This window comes from Acanthaster planci, linkage group LG03, assembly GCF_054643075.1.
Source record: "Acanthaster planci isolate LZ-2023a linkage group LG03, COTS_SCS, whole genome shotgun sequence".
Lineage (NCBI taxonomy): Eukaryota > Metazoa > Echinodermata > Asteroidea > Valvatida > Acanthasteridae > Acanthaster > Acanthaster planci.
In genome coordinates this window covers 21,642,835-21,668,702 of record NC_141779.1, presented here as the reverse complement: position 1 = coordinate 21,668,702, position 25,868 = coordinate 21,642,835, and the positions used below count along the sequence as shown (strand labels likewise).

The window sequence follows — 25,868 nt, the reverse complement described above, 5'->3', positions numbered from 1 at the left end:
GACGAGGCTCCAAACTTTGAATTTACCGTGTTTTTAATGGAGCTTGAATAAGTTCAGTGCAACCATGTGGGCGCGGCGTCATATTCAAATGACGAAAACTCTACTATGTGAAATCTGTGGTCTGTTTTATTTAAAACATCACGGTTTGCTTTTTACATTTTACGGCATTTAGTTTTGTGTTATTCGTATTTATTAATTGTTTTGCCATCTATCCTATCTTGTAAAATTATTTTAATTGTTTCGAAATATTTTAGGTAGTTGATGGAAATATTTTAACATAGACATAAAATACCTAATGGTCCATTCGAAGCAAAGGCTACAAGAAGAGAAACAGTCCAGTTTGTAAAGACAGTTATTCAACTGTAATACTACAAGCCATGTCAGACAGCCGTGTACCTTTTCACTAAAAAGAAACCAAATAGGTTTTTCGAGAATACTGGGATCTGATTCAAGGATAACTTGCACTGTAAGTTTCGTTCGACCAATCGGTAATAAACGTCCCCGTACTTGCAAGGCGGCACCGTTGAGACTTGCCTTGGTTCAAAAATGTCCGCCACTTTACCCTGAAGTTTGAAAATTGAAACCATGGCGTTTGAAAGTTTGACCACAATATTGCCTGTCCGCTTTAGAATACCACGAATTTGACTCCCACAGGCTTGAGGAAGACACATCTGCCGTTGCCCTAATAAAATGAATTGGCGACAGCCCCCAGAAGCCTTCACGTCCTGGCCAAACAGATGTTGGGGTTAATGCACTTGGAACTTCAGAAGGGTTTGCAGGGCTGCCATCTTGCAGGCCAGTGATTTGTTCCACACAGAGTATGCACAAAAGAGATTTCCTTGTAAAATAAAAGAACTGCCCTGCAAGATGGCTGCCGCACAAAGCGTCTATTGGTCAGTGGTAGAGTGCCTTATTAACATTCTTCCATATGCGTCAAACAAATTGCGAGCATAGTGTTGAAATATGGTGTTCTTTGTCTTTTCATCCGTAAAAGACCTCTCCCTGCATGAAAAGGAAGCTAGAACTGTTTGTAACGTGTTGGCGCTTCAAGTTCCTATGGTGAAAAAAATGCAACATTTCCCCGGGGTAACATCCTTGAACTCTCCTGATTGATACACCACTGGGAGGAACGAATATGAGTAATGCTCCCCACACATCTACTCACACATGTACACAGAAATATTTACTTGCAATCAGGAAACCCTTATTGTTTCCCCTTTTGTTCGTGCTTTAAGTTTTTGGAAGACCTCAATCGAATGAATGCAAAAACAAACCCACAAACACTCACATCGAGGACAGGATCTTTGGTGATTAGTGTTCTATGGTAGAATCAAATATGAACGCATAATACATGTACATGCATTTACATTATGGCGTCTCAAAGGTGGACATCTGGTTTTCTACATTCAAAATAGCAAAAAGCATATCAAAAGCTTGTGTAAAATGCATGTTTTGTGACTAATTCTTTGCTTCCTCGTGGAAACAAAGCTGACCAGTGGAAAAAATTTACACAAGGGAGAAAAATTCAAAAGCTTTTTGACAGAAGAAAACCAGTCGGTTGTTATTACAAAATGTCATGTTTATGTACAGAGGCTCATTTTGTACATAAACAGGATTTTATTTGTTAGATTGAAGATTTTTTTTTTACTAAAACAATAAGCAACTTAGACGAGGTTGAAGGAGGCTGCTTGCAAGGTTGAGGGAGCCTACCTATGCTGTTGATTGATGACACTGACACGTTTGATTTTCATTTAATGTGTTAAGACATATTTCCTAACCTGAAAGACGCAGTACTATCACAATCGCTACTCGACTAATCTATGGTGGCACATAGCTTCCTTTTATGTGCATTGCTTTTTCTTACGAATTTAGTCCAAGTTGGCAGGGTGGCAGGTTAAACACATATTTGTTTCAGCAGTTCCTATTTTTTGGCACGCAAGATTATTAAAATAAAATTCTTTCTCTACAAGAACATTACATGTTACTGGCAATAACAGGAAACGCGAAAAAAATGGCAAAACCAGCTTTAATGAAAGTGGTTTTGTGCACCAAAGTCAACATGCAACTTTATGTTAATTCATGTTACAGAGCAAATTGTACATTCAGAATGCTTGTTACGGGGTTCTGTTGTGACGCAAAAAATGACAGTACAGTCACAAAGTACGTCCGTTACAAAGCTTCTCTATTAATTACTGATACATTTTACAGAAAACGCATTTTAGCACAAGACAATTTTTAACAGTGTACAAGTCATGGTCAACACAGTGGTGCTCTTAGGGTAAGTTATGTTGTCATGTAAAATTGGGAAGACCAGATTACCTGATCTGACAGTGAGTGGAAAAGGAGGTGGAAGAAAACTAGTGAGATCGTGGTTGTTACTTGCACAAGCTGTCTTTTGATTGGCTTGTTGATGTACGTGAATGTGGCAAACTCGTCTACGTGCATTTACACTGGTATTGGAGAAACGTTCACATTAAGATTTGATTTTCAAACTGTCATTAGTTGAACAGTTCAACTTCTATGTAAAGGAAATGAATCGATAGACGGCTGAATTGGCGAAGCCTTGAAGCGTGTAATTGAGTCACTCCGGAATAACGAAGTCATAAGGACCATCAATCCATTTTGATTAGATGACTCGGTTGAGGCGCAAAAAATATCCAACAGAAGACACAATAAGATGGCTGCCATGGCAACACTGTATAAGAAGAATGTCGCGTGAAAACTGCCAGTCACGTCATAAAGCCAACCTGAGAAAGAATGAGACAAGAGACAGATTTATTATTAATTACGAAGGATGGATTTTTTCTCTGATCACACAAACTCTTGTACAAAAGTCGCGATTTCACTAATGTGTGCACTTTCCCTTTAGGACCAACTGGGGATTGGTTTCTTTGGCAAGATCGCATAATTCTTAGTTTACCACAAACAAAAACTGCAACTTCTTGATTGTTTTCATCAGGGCCCGCTTATTTAATGACTGCTGGGAGAGGGATATTGCCAGTATCTTCGATGGCCACAAAACATCGATTAAAAAAGAAACTGGGTATTTCGTAAGAAGTGATATGGGAGCATCACTGATACCATTGTTTATGACTGTGAGCTTTAACTGAAGCAAACATTCATCACTGGTATGACCAACCTGCAATAACATCGCCGACTGAGACTGCTAACCCACTCAGTAAACATTGCCAGCCTAGCACATTGACAAATTCGTTGTCGTCGAATGGTAAACACCTCGTCATGACAAATAAAGCTTCGACAGCAATTCCCATCCCGGCTCCTACGATGAATGCAATTATATTCTGACCAATGACGTTAGACACAAGGGGCTCCAGAACTAAACCCACTGCACTCACGATCGCAGCTATTCCTACAGTGCCGCGGACCGACAGGGTCTTCATGTGTAAAGCCAAAGCAGACACAACCAGTCCGGCCAAGTTCCCAATCCCCCAAGCCGTTGTCAAAAACGACGCCTCGCGAGCGCTCAATCCCAGCGCCAAACCATTAGACACGATGTAGACAACGGCTCCACCATAGGCAATGCTGTAAATCATCCTGATGATGGACAAAATTATAAATTCGATGCTATAGAAGACATCCAGGTACAACACCGAGACAACTGCATTCCAGACCTTGGATCTCAATGACTTCCCTGGTTCCTCACTCGCACAATCACTTGTCTCGACATTGCCTTCTACTGCATAGTAAGACGCTGGCGGTCTTCGTACCAACATGCTTGCCACAACGACATGGAAACTGACCCCACCCAGTAGCAGCATTGCTCCTCGCCAACCGTACACGTCCACAAGGAATTGAGTTACAGGGCCGTACAGCATCATACCGACAGGAGATCCCGTCAGCGTCACGAAGGCAGCGAGGGCATACTTCTCCCGGAAGTAGAAAGCTAGTTCTGAGTGTGCTGGCCACGTTGTACAAACGGCCCCAGAACCTATATCAGATAGGATAGGAGAAAGTGAGAGATAATTAAATAAATACATAATTTATACAACGCTGTGGCCCCAAAAAGTACCTGTTTGCTGTTTGCTTTCCATAAGGTTTTTAAAATTACTGCTCCACGCGTATTACTCACCAGATATAACCACCAGCGCAACAGCCAAGATGGCCACATGTCGCACCATAGCTGACATTACTAGACCAACTCCATAGAGCATGCCGCCGAAAAATACTACGATTCGGTTGCCAAACTTGCGTGCTATTGCAGCGGCCAAGGGTGCTGAAAACAGATTTAAAAGGAAATCGAAAAGAAAAATTAGGGTACTGATGATGCATGTAAAACTGAGCATGTATCTGCTTACTTGTATTAAAGTTGAAAAGGTGGCTGTAAAAACTGTGCTTCATACCGTATCATAATGGGGACCAAAGTGCGTTCGTATAAAACTGTTAAGATTGCAGAGCAGACAAACCACGCGACAGGGTGATAAACCGCTTAGTATCCTGAGCGCTTTTTCAAAGATAACGGTTGAGACAGCTCTATCTGGCCAAATAACCGTCTCGTTAGGACTGACTTCGCATTACGGACGGACTGACTGACATGGTTGAACACTACCCCATCTTGCCTTCGATAGGCCAAGGAAAGCTACTGTTATGATGCTAATATAAACTGGTTGTAGTTTGACTGGTTGTAGATGACAAGTCCCGGGCAAGACTTTAAACTGCATCCAGGTGAAGGAGTCCATCCTTGAGGATGATGGAGTGCCTCCTAACCTTCGCTGATACTCCCATGGCCCCCGCAGGTGTCCCTTAGGCAAGGACAATGTAAGCCTCCCAAACCAGGGTTACGGTGAAGATCCTGGCAGCAGGGTGTTGGATGACTGCATTGGCGGAGGAACCTTCACGCCAACATATAATATCCATTCGCAGGCAGAAGAGTCCTGTAATTGCACCAACGGCTGGGCAAACCGGTCAGTGAGTGACCACTTCGCTGTGAGAAGGATTTGGGAGATACTCAACAGTATCATTTCCTCCATGACAACCACTTTCACTTAATGATTCTATGACACACTCAAGGATTGATAAGGGTTTTGCCGCAGACTGTGGGACCCACAGGCTGGACGACAGTTATATTGATATGGGGAAGAGACTGATGGTGCTGCAAGTACATGTACTACTGGTCAAAATGACGGCTTTAGGGAAAGCTTTTATTAGGAACCTTGGAGTCTGATGCAACCAGCATTGGAAAGACACCCCTCAGACTGAATAAGCATTGCATGAACACTGATACTTGGAATGTTCGTACTTTGCGAAGTACTGGGAAATTTCATCTTCTCATTGAAGAAATCAGCAGAACCGGCTGCGACATGATTGAACTAACCGCAGTTAGGTGGTCTGGCAGAGGTTATTTTGCAAGAAAGGCCACCTTGGCAATTTACTATTCTGGCTCTGAGAAAGGGGGAGGGCAGGTGTTGCTTTCCTCATAGAATAGCCAATGCAGTACTAGGATACAACCCGATGATCGATCGTCTTCTGTCCTTCCGCATACACTGTTAAACTTTCTCAATCAGTATCATTCTTCTTCTTTCGTATGCTCCCAGCGTCTCGTCCTCATATATTCAGTTCAATGGAGTGGGGCCATGCCTTTCCCCTAATCAGTATCGTTGCCAACTATTAACCGAGTAGTGATGCAGCTGACGAAGAGTTAAAAGCACACTCTAGCAATCTCCAGAGCCTCATTGACAATTCTCCAAGATCTAGTGATCTCGTCGTACTAGGGGATTTCAATGCAAAAGTTGGTTGTACTTCTATCAGCAAGGAGGTGATGGGAAACAATGGCCTTGGAAGCCTAAACGAGCAAGGGATAAGGCTTGTTGAGTTTTGTCAAGAAAATCATCTCTGCGTAATGAATACCATGTTTGATCAGCACCCTTGACGTACGTACACGTAGACTGCGCCTGATGGGAGAATCAGGAATCAGATTCACTGAATGCTCATCAATGCACGATGGATATAAAATGTCATGAAATGCAGGACACATCCAGGGGCTGATTGCGATACGGATCATCAGTTGCTAATGGCAAAGGTGATCAAGAGCTGGATCAAGAGTATTGTAATGGAAATAACTCTCATCCAGGGTTGCTTTTTCTATTGTATGAATGTACTTTAACTATGTGTGGGTCTGGGAGTGCCAGAGTGGTCTTGGCCACTCTGGCCAGACCCATTCTTTCTTTATATAGTCTCTTTGTTGCTTTTGTAGTTTAACTAGGCGTGGGTCTATTGCAAAAGAATGATCTTTGTTACAGTTTCCTTACTTAAGTTGGTGTCTCCAGGAATGAGTGAGGCATTTCTGTGCCAACTGTGACTGGAGACACACCCTGCTGGACGGCTTGCTACCAGTCATGTATAATTTGTAAGTTATTTTGTATATTAAGTTTGTTGGAAGTTTATCCCTTAATTTGGTTTGGCACCCTGGATGTCCCTTTTCTTTGCGTTTGCATTATTATTCATACAAACACGAGTAAATGCTTCAAAAATGGTAGTAAAACCAAATGCTACTTTTTCTTCATACGACGCAATGGCTCCCGAGCATCACAGGTTTTTACGTTTCCAATGGCGTGACAACACGTTGCAGTTCACCTGCCTATAGGCCCTATTTTGGCTGGCCAGTGCACCACGAATATTTACTAAAGTTATGAAACCAGTGGTGGCTACTATGCGCAATATTGGTCACATTTCTGCGAACTACATCGATGATCCGCTCCTTATTGGAGACACAGTTGACGAATACCATAAGAAACATTTGTGGAAGGTGTAACCTGGTGCATGAACTTGTGTTTATAATGAATGAGGGAAAGTCGCGCTTCTCAACCACCCAAGAGTTAGACTTTTAGGATTCACAATAAATTCCAAGGAATTATCTTACGATTGCCTCTTAACAAAGCAGCGTCGGTTGTGGGTGCATGCACTAAGCTTCCAACCAAACTGATCCAACCCTTCTTTTTTCTGTCACAGGTTATCGGGAAGCTAGTTTTTGTTTTTTTGTTTTCCTTCAGTGCCCTTGGGCCTATATTCTATAGAAGCTTAGTAATTTCTAAAGACTTTGCCTTGAAAATACATAGTGAACATTATCATGCACGAATGCATTTAACTGCAAAGGCGAAATCTGACATACACTGGTGGATAAACAACCTCTACTCCAGCTATAGGCCAATTTTGCGTCGTGTTGCAGATATTGTGATTTTTATGATTGATACATCATCTGAAGGACGTGGGGCCTTATGTCCTAAGGCTGGCGTGACAACTAATGGTAGATGGACTTCAAGTGAAAGTCCATGCGGCATAAATTGTCTTGAGATGTTGGCAGTTCTGTATGCAGTTATGTCATTTGCCATTCTCGTTCATAGTAGAACAGTTTCTGTTATATCAGATAATGCCGTGGCAATAGCATATATCAATCACATCCATGGGAGGCTGCCATTCAGAACAACTAAATGGTTTGGCAAGGTGGTTGTGGTTTTGGTGCATGAAGAACAAGGTCTGGTTGATTGCACGCCACATTCCCGGTGTTCATAATTCTTGTGCAGATTCACTGTCACGAACTTTCAGTGATTATCTTGAATGGAAGTTGGCCCCCCAGATTTTTCACAATATCTTAACACACTTTAACGTCAAACCCTGTGTTGATCGTTTTGCATCAAGGCTTAACTACCAGTTCAAGCCATTTTTTTTTGTCTTGGTTCCTCGATCCTGAGGCAAAGGAGGGCGGCGCCTTTCCAAACTCATGGTCCAATGACATAATTTATGCTTGTCCTCCCTTTGCTGTCATTGACAGGGTCTTACACAAGATAGAACTCGACGGATCCTCAGGTACCTTAGTCTTCCCAATCTGGCAAACTCAACATCGGTTCCCCAGACTACTGCGACTACTGACAGCTTTTCCAGCAAGTAGTTTTCGCTCCCACAGGCTCCACATCAACATCATCCATTAGAAGGACAAATGACGATGTGTGCTGCTCTCTTCTCAGGCAAGCCTTCTTCTCAGAGGGCGTTTCGCGAGAAACTGTCAACATCATCCTCCACTCGTGGAAACGGAGCACGCAGAGACAGTACTCATTCGCACTTGTAAAATGGCTACTCTTCTGCTCCTAACGGGCAACTGATCCCATTTATGCCACTGTGACTTCGGCTCTGGAGTTTCTTATGAGTATGGTACATGGCGGGGCAGAATACAGCACAGTTAATACCACTCGGAGTGCTCTTTCAGCCCTACCGTGGCCAACCATCAGCAGGAACTTTGGAAGTCATCCAATGACAACCCGGTTCACGACAGGCCTTTCCAATATAAGACCACATTTTCCCCGAAACTCCCAAACTTGGGATGTTGGAACAATCCTTCACTATTATACAAGCAGTTTAGAACCAATTAAATCCGTGAATCTAAATCAATTAACTTATAAGCTCGTATGTTTGTGTGCATAATCCGGCCAACGGGCCCAAAATCTTGTTTTTGTTTGACGTGGCTAACATGACGGTAGTGGGTAAACAAGTGATAATTTACATCACGGCTGTGGTTAAAACTTCGACGATGGGGAAACCAAAACCGGTGCTTGTCCTGTCGGCGTATCCAAATGACAAATCCCTTTGTGTCGTGCGTACACTTGTGGAATATTTTAAAAGTGCAACGCCGTTTCGTCACAACAAAACCAAACTCTTTCTGAGCTATTCCACTCCCTACAAGGAGGTGAGCACAGCCACAATATCTAGATGGGGGGGGGGGTTAAAACAGAGTCTGACTGAATCTGGAGTTGATGTCATGGTCTTTAAGTCGCATAGTTTTAGATCTGCATCAATGTCCGCAGCAGCAAGTAAATGTACTCCAATAGATGTAATATTGCCAACCGCCAATTGGATAAATTCAGCAACGTTTGGTAAATTTTATAATCGAAGTGCAACATTATCTCCCCTGCATTTCCTAAGCGGTTTTGGCAGAGGCGGTCTTGAGCAAGAAATGAGCAATGTAATTTGGGAAATACCTTGAACTTAAGTGAAGAGTTATAAGCTTATGGTTTTCTAAGAATGGATGAGAGACATCCTGAGTTTGTGTTAAGAAGAGATTTTTCACAGACACCAAGGGTTAAACTTTTCGGATTCACAATACATGTAAATTCCAATGAAATGTCTCTACGATTGCCTCCTAACAAAGCAGCGTCAGTTGTGAGTGCATGCACTAAGCTTGCCAATCAAACTGATCCAGCCCTTCTTTTTATGTCACAGTTTATTGGGAAGCTGGTTTTTTGTTTTCCTTCAGTGCCCTTGGGGCCTATATTCTATAGAAGCTTAGAAATTTCTAAAGACTTTGCCTTGAAAATACATAGTGAACATTATCATGCACGAATGCATTCAACGGCAAAGGCGAAATCTGACATACAGTGGTGGATAAACAACCTCTACTCCAGCTATAGGCCAATTTTGCCTCGTGTTGAAGATATTGTGATTTTTATGATTGATACATCGTCTGAAGAACGTGGGGCTTTATGTCCTAAGGCTGGCGTGACAACTAATGGTAGATGGACTTCAAGTGAAAGTCCATGCCACATAAATTATCTTGAGATGTCGACTGTTCTGTATGCAGTAATGTCATTTGCCATTCACGTTCAGAATAGAGCAGTTTCTCAATTTTGGAGTTTTGCCCTGCCTGACGTGTATTATAACACTGCATACTCAGTGTATGCCCCCGAAGGCTTGTGGAAAAAAAAACACAAGAGTACTGGGGTGGGACTCTAACCCACGACCTCCTGCTTACGAGTGCAGACGTCTTGACCACTCGACCACTGAGTTTAACGGTGTCGGCTGGCTGGTTCAAATCGGATGTAGCAGCGGGTACCGCGAACAACTATTTCCAAGGGATGATTTGCGCCGGGGAGATGTAAATTAATCTTAGATTACACCGAGCATACACTGAGTATACGGTGTTTTAATACAAGTTGGGCAGGGAAAAAATCCGAAATCAATTTATATCTCCCCCGCGCAAATCATCCCTTTGAAATAGAACAGTTTCTGTTACATCAGATAATTCCACGGCAGTAGCATATATCAACCATATGGGAGGCTGCCATTCAGAACAACTGAGTGGTTTGGCGAGGCGGTTGTGGTTTGGGTGCACGGACAACAACGTCTGGTTAATTGCACGCCACATTCCCGGCGTTCATAATTATTCCTGTGCAGATTCACTGTCACGAACTTTCAGTGATCATCTTGAATGGAACACACTTTAACGTCAAACCCTGCATTGATCTTTTGGCATCAAGGTTTAACTACCAGTTCAAGCAATTTGTGTCTTGGTTCCTCGATCCTAAGGCAAAGACGTGTGATGCCTTTTTCAGTAGCGTGGTCCAGTGACTTAATCCTTGACAGGGTCGTGCACAAGATAGAACTCGACGGATCACTAACAACGGGCCCAGATCTTGTTTTTGTTTGACGTGGCTAGCATTAGGGTCGTGGATAAACAAGTAATAATTTACATGTTGGTCGTGGATAAACAAGTGTTACCACTCCAATATTTTACTTGAAATATTACGGGGGACTAACTGTGTATCTGGAATGGCAACCCCGGATCCTGGTATCGACACTGTGAGTCGGAAAATGAGTACCACACTTGTACATTTCTTGATATATTATAAAACTGTTGATTTCAACTCGATCTTTTCAAGCAGAGAGTTTCTAATCCACAATAGGCCAACTTTATATCATTCTTATTTGTACAACTCTCCGTATCACATATTCAACTCAATTCTCCACTCTCGTTACTTCTTAACTTGAATTTAGTAGGCCTATTCCATACATATCACATCCATTTCACATTACTTTTGTGTGGATATTTCGGGAGTGGCGAATACAACTTTACCAGAAACGAATTGTCATAAAAATTACAAAGTCATAAAACACATTAAATCATAAAAAATATTACCCAATCTGTATCTGTTGGCGACTCTGACCGGGCAGGCTGCACTTTATTTCTAATCAAATTGACCGAACGAAAATTCTGGGAATTTGAATTACAGCAAATGAAAATGAATACTCAATACTGACGGTTTACGGTAAAAATAAACCAAGATGAATAGTGATTACACATTGGTTACCATTGGCAACGAATACGTCAAATCAAAACCCTAATCACTTATTTGTAACCTCTTTAAATGAGACGTAATGCACATTCATTTATTTGAAGGATGCAAAACTAAGTCAAATGCTCGTATTGCGAAAATGAAACCAGGTTTTGAGTCGTTTTTAAAATCCACGCGAAACTGAATTTTTATTTTATCAATGAAACAGCGCATTTTCCTAAATTGACCGGGAAAACCTATATTTATACCCTGTCAAACCGTAACTGCGATTACATTTTTGTATGAATTTGCTATTTCGCTCTTAACAGGCCTGAATAAATGGTGGTAGATAAGAAAAAATACATAATTCTGATCAATCTGGGTGTGGCACCACACCTGGTGGCCATACTGAAATCACTTTATGCCTTACAGTCTTCCAGCCTTCGTGCAACCATCGGGAGAGAATGACTCATTCTGCAGTGGAAAAGGAGTCCGACAAGGCTGCATTCTCTCTCTATCTTTTCAACATACTGAGATGATCATGAAATTGGCAATTCCAGGCTGCTCTGGCATTCCATTGGGAGGAAAACCACAAGTAAATTTAAGTATGCTGACGATACAGTACTCTTGGCATTAACAGAAGAAGACCTACAATCACTAGTCAACAGTGTTGCAGCAGTCTCCTCTGAGTATGGGTCGACAATAAATGACAGCAAGACCAAAGTTAAGGTCGTGAGCAAATCTAAAATTCAAACTGATATCTATATTGGACACAATAATATTGAGCAAGCATCCAGTTTTATACACCTTGGTGCAGATCTAAATGACACAAATGACTGTAGCAAGGAGATAAGATGAAGGATAGCAATGGCCCGTACAAAACTACTAAACTAGGGAAGATCTGGAAAGACAGATCTGTCAGTTCAAACACCAAACTGTGCCTACTGGGGTGCCTCATTTGGTCAGTAGCCCTTCATGGCTGTGAAACTTGGACCCTTGAAAAAGCATGCAGATGAGTCAAGGTTGACTTAAATTTATTGATAGGTCTAATTAGGGTGTAGCTGCAATGGACTTTTCTTGGACAAAAATTTTCTGCAGTTTACTCTCCTCTTCAATTACGTTCCTATTAGGTTAGATGCACTGTAAACAGCACCTTTTCAAACATTTAAAATTATCCCTACTTTTCTAGACAACTGAAGGACTGTTACGGTGATGTCATCCAGGGAAGACATGGCTCGGTGCATATAGGTAGTTCCTGAATGTACTAACTGGAAAAAATAGAAGGAGAGCCTGCCTGCTTATTGCTATGTAAATTTAGTTTTGTTTGGCGCATCGACCGAATTCCTTGTCAGTGTTGCGTAATTTGGGTATTTGTTGCAAATTCTTTCCCTCCTCCCGGGCGTTCGAACAATAGCCCGTCTTGGCATTTAAGCACCGGGCCTGGCTCCCGCCAGTCACTTCAGGCTCTTGCACGTATGCCGAGTGTTGCAATTACCGTTATCTGTTTCCCACCCGTCCTTTTTTTTTCGATGATTTTTGCTCTTTGTTTTCGTAATTCTTTTCATTTTCCAGCAGGCATGTCGGGCCTTAACTGCTTTGCCTGCGGTTCCCAAGGCCATTGGTCCAGACAGTGTCCCTTCACCGCAGTCAACAGCGGCTTCAATCAGCAGCAAAGGGCTAGATTTGGATTCAACCCCTACATCGGGCCCACCGCTCCCAGAGGTTTCCAAGCGCCCATGTCGTACCGACCTCTTGTGCCCTCCATTGCCGCTTCCACTTCGGAGTTGTCCGAAGAATCTGAGGACAAGCCTCTCAATTTACATCCGTCTGCCAACCCAGCTAACACATAACGTTGCCACAACGTTATGAAACGTAAAGGTTGTCATTTGGTCATGTGCCATGATGACATTACAACAACGTTACCAAAACCTTTGAGTGTTCAGTCAATAGTTGTATAAATGTTGTATTCTGGTTATTTTCACAACGTCCTTTGAAAGTTGCCATATAACATTGTGTTGACGTTGTGCGATGGTTGTTTCTCGAAGTTGAAAATAAGTCATAATTTAACGTTGTGTAGACGTTTTATGTAGGTTTCTGGATAATGTTGCTATTTAGTTGTCGGTATTACGTTGCCATAAGGTTTTAAGTACGTTTTTTGAAAACGTTGTCGCGAGGTTGTCATTACAACGTCCTGATATCGTCTCATGTAGGTTATTCCATGACGTTGCTTTTAAGTTGCCAAAAGCACGTTGTCATAACATTGTAATGTGGTATTTTGAAGTGTTGCTGTAATGTCTTAATCTTGACGTTGTGATGACGTTGAAATGTGGGTGGTTTCATAACGTTGTTGAAATGTTACATGTTTTTACGTTACTATGACGTAGTGCCTAGGTATTTTCAGAACGTTGTCGTTATGTTGGATTTTGGCGTTGTGATTACGTAAGGTATTTTCATAATGATGCTCTTAAGTGTTAAAGATAGGATGCCTAGGTATTTTCAGAACGTTGTCGTTATGTTGGATTTTGGCGTTGTGATTACGTAAGGTATTTTCATAATGATGCTCTTAAGTGTTAAAGATAGGATGTCATTATCCCAGTAATTGAACAAAGTTGTCGTGAAGTAGCCATATTGGTAGATATGTATCGTTTTCTCATAAAGACATACATTTATGTAGGCCTACTTTTCTAAAATGCATATTACTTATTGAATCAGGTTGATTGTTTTCATTTCATTGCGAAGTTTATGATTGAGCAAGGTGACTGAGTGACGGTAATTATTGTTTGGATTTAAATGAAACGCTGTATGATTGGGATGTAATGAAAAGGAACGCCTTGATATAAGTCCCACCCAACAAAGTATTTTCTGTCCCTCGGTGTGTTGGTCTATCTCAGTCAGGCCCATCGCGGCTAATATTTAAGCATAAGTTGACCCGGCCATATGGAACTGATCACCAAAAGTGGAGCAACCCAGGGACAAGTGAATGCAATCCAGCGGGTGGCACTGTTGGTTGTGGTTTGGAGTGGACCGTTGTAATTTAAGCGCTACATATTGAAACATATTTTTTTCAAACATTATTTATACTAAACCAAGACTTTTGCGTAGTTTCAAACTGCAACCATCGCTGACTCTGCTGACTCTACGGACTCAGTACACAACTTGTTAATGACAAAGACTATGGAGACTAGGCAAAGCTGGACCATCGCTGACTCTGCAGACTCTGCTGACTCTACAGACCCAGTACACAACTTGTTAACGACAAAGATCATGGAGACTAGGCAAAACTGGACCATCGCTGACTCTGTAGACTCTGCAGACTCAGTACACAACTTGGTTACGACAAAGACTATGGAGACTAGGCAAAACTGGACCATCGCTGACTCTGTAGACTCTGCTGACTCTACAGACTCAGTACACAACTTGTTAACGACAAAGACTATGGAGACTAGGCAAAACTGGACCATCGCTGACTCTGTAGACTCTGCTGACTCTACGGACCCAGTACACAACTTGTTAACGACAAAGACTATGGAGACTAGGCAAAACTGGACCATCGCTGACTCTGTAGACTCTGCTGACTCTACGGACTCAGTACACAACTTGTTAAGGACAAAGACTATGGAGAATAGGCAAAACTGGACCATCACTGACTCTGTAGACTCTGCTGACTCTACAGACTCAGTACACAACTTGTTAAGGACAAAGACTATGGAGACTAGGCAAAACTGGACCATCGCTGACTCTGTAGACTCTGCAGACTCTATACAGACTCAGTACACAACTTGTTAACGACAAAGATCATGGAGACTAGGCAAAACTGGACCATCGCTGACTCTGTAGACTCTGCTGACTCTACGGACTCAGTACACAACTTGTTAAAGACAAAGACTATGGAGACTAGGCAAAACTGGACCATCGCTGACTCTGTAGACTCTGCTGACTCTACGGACTCAGTACACAACTTGTTAAGGACAAAGACTATGGAGACTAGGCAAAACTGGACCATCACTGACTCTGTAGACTCTGCTGACTCTACAGACTCAGTACACAACTTGTTAAGGACAAAGACTATGGAGACTAGGCAAAACTGGACCATCGCTGACTCTGTAGACTCTGCAGACTCAGTACACAACTTGGTTACGACAAAGACTATGGAGACTAGGCAAAACTGGACCATCACTGACTCTGCAGACTCTGCAGACTCTACAGACTCAGTACACAACTTGTTAACGACAAAGACTATGGAGACTAGGCAAAACTGGACCATCGCTGACTCTGTAGACTCTGCTGACTCTACGGACTCAGTACACAACTTGTTAACGACAAAGACCATGGAGACTAGGCAAAACTGGACCATCGCTGACTCTGTAGACTCTGCTGACTCTACGGACTCAGTACACAACTTGTTAAGGACAAAGACCATGGAGACTAGGCAAAACTGGACCATCGCTGACTCTGTAGACTCTGCTGACTCTACGGACTCAGTACACAACTTGTTAATGACAAAGACTATGGAGTTTTTTATCGATATAGTGTCGGAACTGTTGGTAGTCACAGTGTGTGATAAGTGGTCTCCCAACTCTTTGAATATTGTCTTGAGTGAAGGTCTTTCACACTTGATTTATAGCATGTATGTATGATATATATTTTTGCTTCGTATTGCATTTGATCGAAGAAAGGTTATTTTATGTGTAGTGTTTTTGATCACTTTGTATTTATAGATTAGCTTTTTGGCTGAGAATTTTTGGGCAACATTTAATGACCATAGGTAGGACAGCCAAGAGCCTTGGTAGCATTGCTATTGTTTGTGTCCTTTCTCCATGGTATAACTTGATCTTTGTGGCTAGTATGTCAGTTCCTGCTTCTTCAGAGGCAACTTCCAGGTTTATGAGTTATTGTAATGTTTAAAATGATTGGTTCTGAGGCTGAACCAACTTTGTCCTTTTGATCAGAGAATTTACATGCGAGCATGAAGCAGATAGATTCACATGGGAGACGGCGGTACGTGAGGCATATTATTATAACTACTACAATCTATTAACTTTCGTATTTCACAGAAATATTTGGTAAAAGCATGGTAAAAGCTACGCAAATTCAGTGTTTGTAAATGGTTTGTTGAGTATAGTCTGTGCATATAAAGGTATATTTTCTGGCCAATTTTTTTAAGAGCATTTTTTTCTTTATTCGGTATGCAACAGCTGGTTCCTGTATAAGTGACAGCCACCGTTTATTCTTACAGTTAGAGATTATCAAGAGTTTGATGTTTGTTTGTTTGTTTACACCCATGAAGCGAATCCCACAAGAGTCCCTGGTGAGGAAGGCCATGGTGATTGAGAAGGATTCATCTGCAGTCTTTCTGGCAATACTGCATGACTTTTGAAGGTGCTTGTACATTGATAAAGTTAATTTGTTTCAAAGCCTCCTGGTTTTGGTAATTGTGACAAGAAAAATACGCTTAATCAATCAGTGTTAATATTCATTAAAAATAAATTTGAAAGCTAATGTTGATATTGATTAGATTCATCAGTTTGCTAATACCAGAAAGTATTAGCATTATCAATCTGTACCTTTCTGGTTCACACCCAAAAAGTGTGAAATCTAGTGTGGATTGGATGCAGTGGAACGGTTCTGCAAAGTTAATCACAACTCGCCAGTGCCCCAAATCTTTGTTAGAACCCCCCCCCCCAAAAACAGGATAAACTATTGCATGCAGCTTCGTATCAACCTTGAGAAGAGGCCTCCTTCTACATAATACCGTTAATACTTACAAACAATCCAAGAGTAGGGCAGTTTGACCCCTTTCCCAGTATCCATGACTGATAAATTTTTATCAGTGTTGGCGTATTTAACGAGCATGTGGAAAGTACGGAGAATAAGGTTTGGGTCACTCTCCTTGCATGAACTGTTGCTTTTTTAACCCATATTTGACCTGTTTTCAACAGGTGTATTGTGTAGAGGGCAGTTTCGATTCGATTCGTTGAACAGTTGTGCTATGACTACCTTTGCTGTCGTGGAATTTCTTCAGGAAGGGTCAGTGGAAGTTGTCCATAAATCTTGGATAAGGAAAAAACAAGGGGTCAGTAGCTACAAATTGTGTCCTTCATAAGTGTTAGTACATTAGCAATTACTGCATTATGTTTCAATAGATTTAAAATAGACGATTCGCAGATGCACATCAATTTTTTAAACTATTGTCACAGATAGACTCTGTTCATTTTGTCTTTACAATATACAGGCCTGATGTGTCATATTTATGCGATGGTGATTTTTCGTCTTTTTTATCAAAAGCTTGTTCAGATATTTACTCATCCTACTGAACTTATGAATCTGCAAACCTGACTACTTGTGAGAATTTATCGGAAAGGGTTGAAATGACATGCAAAAATACTAATAGACATTATAATGACCGTTTCATAAACAATTGATTAAAAACAGTTGTCGGTGTTATCTATCAAAGTCATGTGTTGTATGCAAGAGAAGATATTTATAGTGATTTTTCTTTCTTCTTTTGTCCAGAATCCTGTCCGAGATGACGCGGACAATGAATGAATGACAGCACTAGCTGCATCCTCTGTTGGAAAACTATACTGTCCGTAGTTTTTCTCACATAATTGATGTCCTCAGCCTTTGTAAAATAAGTTATTTTGGCACTTTTACACACAGGTCCACACATGAAACTAATTCACTGTGTACGTATAAAAGAAAGAAAATCAGGCCGTTGCTGAAGGTTTTTCCGGTTTTTTTTCTGTGCGTACTTTGCCCCAGTTCATAACTTTCACAAAAGATTGCAAACCAAATATTTTCGGGGGAACCTGAAAAATTCCACCAAATAATCACGACTTGATGTTTTTATGTTTCTATACCATCAGGATATAGTTAACTCTCTTTTCCAACTCTGTCGTTTAGAATGGAAAATGACACGGAATATGTATGTGTTGCTGTAATTCTTTTTTCAATTATAGGCCCAGCAAATAAAAAATGACGTCACATCACTAAAATTTAGTTCCCCAGTTTCACTTTGTAATGGTATCGACTGTCAAAGTTTTGGATCCATAGAGATCATGGAGTACATTCTTTGTAATAAAAGTAGAGAAAGTAATTCTGATTCAGTTGTTTTGTTGTCATTCGTCGACAGGTATGTTTAATGTGGTAGGACTGATGTAAAAATGTGCATATGTGCAGCCGTTAAGCATCGAATAAGTGGTGCCCTCAAAGTTGCAGGAATGTTGTCAACAATGGTTGCAGTACAGTGTCTAAATGGTTGCAGTACAAGTTGCAGTAACGTTCCCCAAATGTTTCAGTCCCGTACCAAATTAGTTGCTAAAACGTCCCTCCAATGTTGTCGTACTGTACTCACGACGTTGCAGTAACGTCACTGGAATGTTACATTAACGTGACTACAAAGATGCATAGACGTGCCCACAGGGTTGCGAAGAGGTTTCAATATCGTGCTCATCAAGTTGTAATCACGTCCCAAAGAGGTTGCATACGCGTATCTACACTACATTTAGCTACTACGTTCCAAATGTGTTGCAATGCGGTGTCATATACGTTGCATTTAGGAAGCTGCATAGTTGTATTGACGTACCCAAAGTTGTACAAACGTCCTCACCCAGGTTGCAGTAATGTGGCAGTTAAGTCGTGGTCGCGTTCCTACAGGGTTGTAAAGACGTATCTGTTACGTGCCCATTAAGTTGCCAAAACGTTGTGCCTTGGTAAAAATCTGGTCGTAAATATGTCGCTGTTACGTGCCCAGATGTTGTATAAACGTGATATTTCGGTTGTCTGAAGGTTGCAGCATTGTTGCAGACATGTCAAAACATTGCGTTGTATTGACATTGTAAAAACGTCTTCATAACGTTGTGTGATAACGTTGTGGCAACGAAACTGGGAGTCGACATTTTTACGTCGCTACAACGTCACTTTTGTAACGTTGCGGAGACGAAAACGTGAACTTGTGGCAACGTCGTCACAACGTCAAATTGTTAGCTGGGAATACTCTCAAAAAGTTCACTGATATCATTCTGGTACCATGCAAATTTCATCATTATGATTTTATAACTTCCGATCAGGTAGGCCTAGATGTTAAAGGTAGACTAAAATTTTGTCATGAGTTTTGGCGAAGTATTGGTGCCCCTGATTTAATTTTGTCAATCATAAGTGAAGGTTTAAAATTGTGGTTCACAGACAATCCTCTGCCTATGCGTTTCCCTAACAATGTTTCTGCTTTACGTAATAATTAATTTGTCACACAAACCACATTGGAATTGCTGGCTTCCAGCCGAATCAGAGAGAATAGTTTCCCTTCTTATCAGTCCCCTCTCTGTTGTTGTACAGGCTTCAGGTAAAAATCGTTTGATTCTTCACCTGAGCCAGTGAAATAAGTACGTCCAGAAGAATCATTTAAAAATTGATGATTAGAAAGTTGTTTTGCCATATTTCACTTTGGATGCCTTTTTGTTTTCTTTCGATCTTAAGTCTGGATACCATCATGTTGATATTCGTCCCCATTACCACAAATATTTAGGTTTCTCTTGGTGTATTGAGGACGTTCATAAATATTTTGAGTTTACAGTTCTCCCATTCGGTCTCACCTCTGCTCTGTGGATCTTTACCAAGATCATGAAACCTTTGGTGACACATTGGCGTTCCTGCGGCATTTTTATTGCCCTTTACTTAGACGATGGTTTCATAGTCGTACCTCGATCGAATCTTTCTCGTGAACAGCATAATATTGTGGCATCTCAGGTTTCTGCCCATGTGAGGTCAGATCTTTTGAATACCGATTTCATTTATAATATTGAGAAAAGTGTTTCGAAGCCCAGTCAGTCCATTGTTTGGTTGGGTATGATTTGGGATTCCAGTTTGGGTACTCTCAAAGTCTTAGATCGTAGGTTGACTAAACTTCAAACCTCCATTTGTTCGCTCTCTCAATGTCCTTCTTGCACAGTCAGGTAACTGCATTCCTTTGTGGGGCAGGTAATTTAATTTCGTCATGGAAAGGGCGTCTTAGTCTGCCCATGGTGGACCTCGAACGAGCCCATTCTGGCCTCTTTTGTGGTCAACCTTCTTGTCTTGTATTATCGATTTTTTTTCGTTCTGCGTGCTAGGCGGGTTTTGGTTAAAATTCTTTACTAGGTTCTCCAGAATTAGAAAGTGAGATGGTAGTTCTGAAATTGGACTGTTCCAAATTTTAATTTCCATTTGCTTCCTTCATGGTGAATCTTACCAGTTATTGTATTTATTTATTCTACAGATTATTCAAGAGCAGCCGGATTCTAGAGACCAGATGTTATTTGAAGCTATCGCGGCAAAATCACTGCACCTCTAATTCCTATCTTTACAAATATCATAATTTCTTGAACTGGGTATCGGATCGTAAGATTCTTTGCTCCTTTCCCTTTCAGGATGAGGCTGTGGCGGCTTTCTTATATCATCTTGAGTCCCTTTCCCAGTCCGAGAGCGTCATTTCGACTGCAGCTGCTGTTATAAAATGGCTGCATTCCTTAATGAATATTAAAGAAAATCCTATAGATTCCTCTATTGTCCAGAATATGTTACTCGCTGCCAGAAAAAGTCTTTACAAACCACCGACCCACAAACTTCCTTTGGGACAGCTTAGAAAAATCCTGGATGATTATGCTGTTTTGATGAGATTCCTGGACAGATCTGGTATCCAATTGGGAGACGATAAGTTCATATTCACCCCGCTCACTTTCTGTTCCTCTAACAGTTCCTACAAACGCAGCCAGAACAAACCATCTAGTTACTCAAGGTGTAGGGAGTTATTTTTTTGAGGCCCTCAAGTCTATTGGTGTTGATAACGTTTCTGAATTTGGTCTTCACAGTTTACGTTTAGATGGGCTTCTCATCTGGCTAATCGTAATATTCCAGAACTTTCATCCTCCAACATGGCCGTTGGAAGACTACTTCAGCCAAAAACCGTTATGTCAACAAAGACATAAGCAAACGATTGGAGTTGTCTGGGACTTTATTCGAATGAAATTTGGTTTGAACATATCGACTTTTTCGTTCCACTTCGGTCAATTTTATTCCCGACGCTTTTGAAGCATTTCAATTTGCTACGATAATTAATTTGAATTATGGAGAGCTAAGTTAGGCTCTTATATATTTATTTGCAATTCTTTACTGCCGTTTTGCTGAAACTCAAATCGTTTGGGGTGTTAAGATTTGTAGATGCCATGTGAAGCCAATGGGGCCATTTTGATGATGATTCCCAGCCAGAGTCTGAAGGGGCCGAGAAAGGCCAAGTGAGAAAGGGCAGGTGTCCCTGTTCAGCTTACGATGTTGTAAATTTAAGTTTGTATGAGTTTACTAATTGTTCTTTGATTTGTTCTTTCATCTACTGTTTATGATTAATTACTCTAGTCGTAATATTTTGTAATTTTGTTGCTCGCTGTTAAATTTACCAATTTAGAGTGAAGATCCGACTTATATTTGCTCTGTGCTTATTCATTGAATTTCTGCTTTATATTTACTCTCGGCATATTCGTGCTTGCAGGCCAATTACCCATGTCGTCTCAAATAAATTTCACTTGATTTGAATGATTTTGCATTTTTTGAATTCTTGGCCCTAGTAGAAAATCAAAACCGTTTTTCATGCGTATGAGCGTAGCGAAGTAGCATGAAAATCCACTTATACAACAATGAGCGACCAAAGAAAAAAAATAGGCCAGCCGAATCATAAACAAACACCTCATAAGTTCTTGTGCACATTGTATTTACTTTGATGATTAGTCGTTTATTGTCAAGACTTTTTGCCAGTGAGCAGATTTTTATCATAATCTCCAAATGAAAAGTGGCTTGCTAATAATGACATCACACCTACAGTGACCTCATTTGTTGCAAAAACATGAACATCTTTTGAGTTTTATAAAGTTCACCGCGCAATTAGAGAGACCAAAAAAGAGTCGTCAGTTTTTCGCACGTTTGTGAGAAGAAAGTACCTGTAATTACATGTATAGGCACTTGTTACATGTAACAAGTTCCTAGATACATCATAATTAACAGTAAGAAAATCCCACTGCCAATTTTCTCAAAAATGAAAGATACTTAAGCACAAAGTCTATATGCAATACCAAATATACAATACCAAAGATGGACTGGTTCCTTACCTAGGAGAGTCTGGATTGCATAATGTAGGGAGGCTATGGAGCCGACTACCCACAGCTCGGTGTCGAAGTCCTCTGTCATAGAAGCAATCAGAACTCCGAGTGCTTTCAAGTTGCCGAAAAAGACAAGCTCTATTGTGAAGTTGGCCAGCACAACCGCCCAGCCCCAACCTCCTTCTTGGTATCTTGGAAGTGTTGCCATCTGCAATCAAATGGGACAGCCGAAGTTGAACTGTGTGAATGAAAGCAGACGCCACAGTAGTTTGTACTAACAGGTTTTACTGTAGGTTTTCACGACCAAATCAGCAGCCAGTTTAAGGCAGTGTCATATTTTGCTCCATAAGAACGACGCATGAACTAAGCATTCGAGTACCCCAATTCTTAAAATTAAAACTTGTTCCGGGAACATCCAGATTAGCACAGCCTAATAAATACTCGAATAAAATGAAATAAAAAATACAAATCTAACCGGAAACCTCTGATAATCTGTTTAAGTAAATCTGAGAAAACAATTCTCGGAGATAACTTGAAGAGTGCACATGCTGCAGAAAGTAAACTTAAAGTGTGACAAACTATCTTAAAATTCATTGTATTAGAAAGCGGAAAACATGCAGAGGCCACCCTGCGTTGTGTGCACGGGCGTCTCTGGAGTGGGGTGTTACCCCCCCCCCCATCGGTTAGTTTTGTCGATAAAATCATGGTCTGTGGGCAAAATTAAAACCGAAGAATGGAGAATGAAGATGAAAGGAAGGGGGGTACATTACACTTGCTTTGCGTGACGGTCCGTGAGCAAATTTCATGTGGCTCCCATTCAAAATGGTATATCGACTCCTGTGGTTGTGTACCTTGAAATTGGATCAAAATGATGTAAGGGGGATACTAATCAATCATTTTTGGCGTATTCAAATTTAAAAACAAAAGTAGAAAACATTTCTATCTCTAGCACTATGCATTAAAAACAGATTAAATTTAAAACTTTGGAAAAAAATTGTACGTGCGAGTATGTTAATTGTGAACAAACTCTGTAAAAAAACGTATGGAACTTTACCCCACACTCATAAATACCTGCGACTGTCTCCATCTTCCACAACGTGCAACGTGACCGTGTTTTAACTTTTGATAGCGCCTGCTGATAAGTGATAATACCCAACGCGTAAAACACGCGCTGGCACCTGGATACGAGACAGTTTAATCGATTCTGATTGGTCAAAGTCGGTGTGGACGCGGCTCGCTACGCGAAAGAAATATACTCCCAGGCACAGTAGCGCATTGGAGACCACCCACACTCACAGACTAAAAGCGACTCTAGGAACACATTTATTGGTGTGCAGATACCATGCACGATATGGGGTCGATGGGTACCCCCCCATGTCCAATCCCATTCCTATACACACTCTAGACTATTGTTACCAAACACATCCCCCTAGAAGTCTGTAAAGAATTCCTGAGATTCAGACCAAACAATGACCAACACGGGGGGGGGGTTCTCTCCCCACATCTTGCATCGTGTGTAACTTGTATTATGTTTGTTGTGCCTTAGCCTTAGAAGGTGAATCCTAAGTAGGCGTCAACCAGTACTAAATTGATCCTTTCGTAATTACACGGCTTGGCCGATTATTCCTTGCTCTGTAAGGAGAAACGACGAAAAAGTGGACATTCTTTGATTCGAATGGGCGAGGAGGCGAAGCCCATTCGAATCAAAGAATGTTCACCCTTTGAGTAGTTTCTCTTTAACTTAAACCACGACCCTCCCTCCACTATTGTTCACATTGTACAAAAGAACAAACAAGTTTTCCTGACGCTTTGAGACGAACCATCATTTGTCCAGCGTTTGCTGGCTATGTATATTTGCATGTACATAAAAGCTTCATTCCTGTCCCAATTGAGTAACTCCTCGGCTGGGTGCACAACTGTTTTTCATTCACAGGTAACAGTACATGCTTCACATGAAGTTACTCCCAGACATGAAGTCGACACTATCAGTGTATGGCACGGTCCATATGGATTTATATCTATATGTTAGTTGCAGAAATACGCTAAATTTAAGTTAGCAAAGGCTATCGATATGACTGTACAGAGCTGGGGACCTTTTATACCACCAACAAGCAAGTTTCCCGAGTGACTGGTTTGAGAACTACAGTTTACTGTCTTTTCAAATGAAGATTACGTTTTCAACCTTGAAAGTACATGCTTACTCTTTGAAATCCCTCAGTCACCAAAGGAAATTCTTCCGTTTGGAAAATACATGCATTTGGAATATCATTTCATTCATCTGGGAAGCATCATACCTAAGTTTCTAAACGATTAATCCGTTTTGCAAATTGTACATGAATTGTGATTGCTGAAGTTGTTTTTAAAAGTTGTTTAATAACAGAAAAAGGGGTAAAAGTTCCTACATGTGAATTTTAAAATAAATACACAAAGAAAAAGGATAAAAATTATAAGATACCATTAGAATAAATATCTAAAGTAAAATAAAAAAAAAAAACTAAAATGGATGGGATATATTAAAAGGAAACAGAAAGTCAACAGGTATGTATAATGAAGTAGACACATTAATAGCATTATATAGTGCAACGTAAGGAGCGGTTCGCTTTAATGGAAAATCGCTAATCTCAACAGAAAACGTTACCGCGTCCATTTGAGTGTTAATCGTGTTGAACGTCTAAAACAATCTGCTTTATTGTTCAGAGCATTTCTTACGGTGTTTGACGTTGTAATTTAATGTCACACTTGCTTTTTCTTTGTGTGTCAAGTCGCTTTTGAAGAATGTCCACACTCTCCATTCTAAAAAACTGTACATTCTTAGGAATAATCGACACTTACTGAATAGGGTGACGTCACAAGAGTGCTTTAATTAAAGCAAGTCACTCACCAGAGCGATGTCGCAGTACTGGCCTGCCAGGTAGGTCCCCTTTCACTTGTGGAGTAAGAATCGTCACCACAGTGAAAACAAGACGTGCAAAGCAACACGGAAGTAATACGGAAAAGCTGGTGATGGTGGTGTAGGTTAGGTTGGCACTTGTGACAGACTATATGCCCTGTGTGCCAGAATCGAAAAAAAAAATAGCAAAGACGATAGCTGTATTACATGTATACGGTTGGGTAGCCGCGCCCGTAACCATCCAGCCACACACTGTGGCTAAGTTCGGGCGGCTTGTTCTCGTATATTCAGGAACAGCCCGATTTGTTGTTTGTGGGTCGGCCGCTTGAACAATGGGAACGTACAACCGGTTATCGCTACTAGTTACTTGTAGAATGCATGCTCGAGAATTAATGTTTGAGCTAACTTCTTTTCCATAAGAAAATCATATCTGTCGTGGAAAATTATTGATATTAATTTGTGCAAAACTTTCCATTGTCTCCAGTTTTGTAAGCCATCTCGATAGTTTTACAGCTTTTCCAAAATCAAATCTCGCGAGTTTTCCCGTGTGTTCGTGTAAAACCCTAACGAGGGGTTGGTGTGTGAACCTGTTCTTAGAACAGTGTGCTTGGGTCATGTTCCTGCCGTTCGAGTGCGAGAACGCGAAACCCGTGTCGAGAACAGGCCGCCCGAACTCGACCAATATGTAACAGAAGGGCTCCCTCTAGGGCCGAGCCGTCTCCCGAGCAGTTTGATGAAGATGACACAGAACCCGTACATGCCTTAATTAAGCCCAGTGCATATGCAACATCTCAATCA

The 25,868-nt window shown here is 41.1% G+C and overlaps 1 protein-coding gene and 1 long non-coding RNA gene across 5 annotated transcripts; one reads left to right on the top strand and one right to left on the bottom strand.

Annotated features, from left to right (window-relative positions):
- Positions 1-108: 108 nt before the first annotated feature.
- LOC110991214 (monocarboxylate transporter 13-like) lies at positions 109-25,415 on the bottom strand. 4 transcript variants are annotated; one of them, XM_022256482.2, is made up of 6 exons: positions 25,062-25,415; positions 22,951-23,031; positions 22,190-22,388; positions 4,091-4,234; positions 3,140-3,949; positions 109-2,747 (listed from the first exon to the last, which is right to left on the bottom strand). In XM_022256482.2, exons 2-6 carry the CDS (start codon positions 22,984-22,986, stop codon positions 2,512-2,514), a joined length of 1,425 nt encoding a protein of 474 aa, XP_022112174.2. In that variant the 5' UTR covers positions 22,987-23,031; positions 25,062-25,415; the 3' UTR covers positions 109-2,511. The 4 variants fall into 4 exon arrangements, with proteins under 4 accessions (XP_022112174.2, XP_022112178.2, XP_022112177.2 ...); XM_022256486.2 differs by lacking the exon at positions 22,951-23,031 and having other exon boundaries at positions 25,013-25,415; XM_022256485.2 differs by lacking the exon at positions 22,951-23,031 and having other exon boundaries at positions 22,190-22,418.
- On the top strand, positions 13,547-18,947 carry LOC147799726 (uncharacterized). Its single transcript, XR_015424657.1, has 3 exons — positions 13,547-16,436; positions 16,997-17,130; positions 17,571-18,947. It is a non-coding gene; the product is annotated as an uncharacterized LOC147799726 (long non-coding RNA).
- Positions 25,416-25,868: the final 453 nt, after the last annotated feature.

What these genes read in the sequence shown, in the direction of transcription:
- LOC110991214 (XM_022256482.2), bottom strand. Translation starts at nt 22,986, where the DNA reads ATGAAATTTGCTCACGGACCGTCACGCAAAGCAAGT. An exon ending in TGCGCTGGTGGTTATATCTG is followed by an intron (nt 3,950 to 4,090) that starts GTGAGTAATACG and finishes TATCTGATATAG; the next exon opens with GTTCTGGGGCCGTTTGTACA. An exon ending in AGTCGGCGATGTTATTGCAG is followed by an intron (nt 2,748 to 3,139) that starts GTTGGTCATACC and finishes ATTCTTTCTCAG; the next exon opens with GTTGGCTTTATGACGTGACT.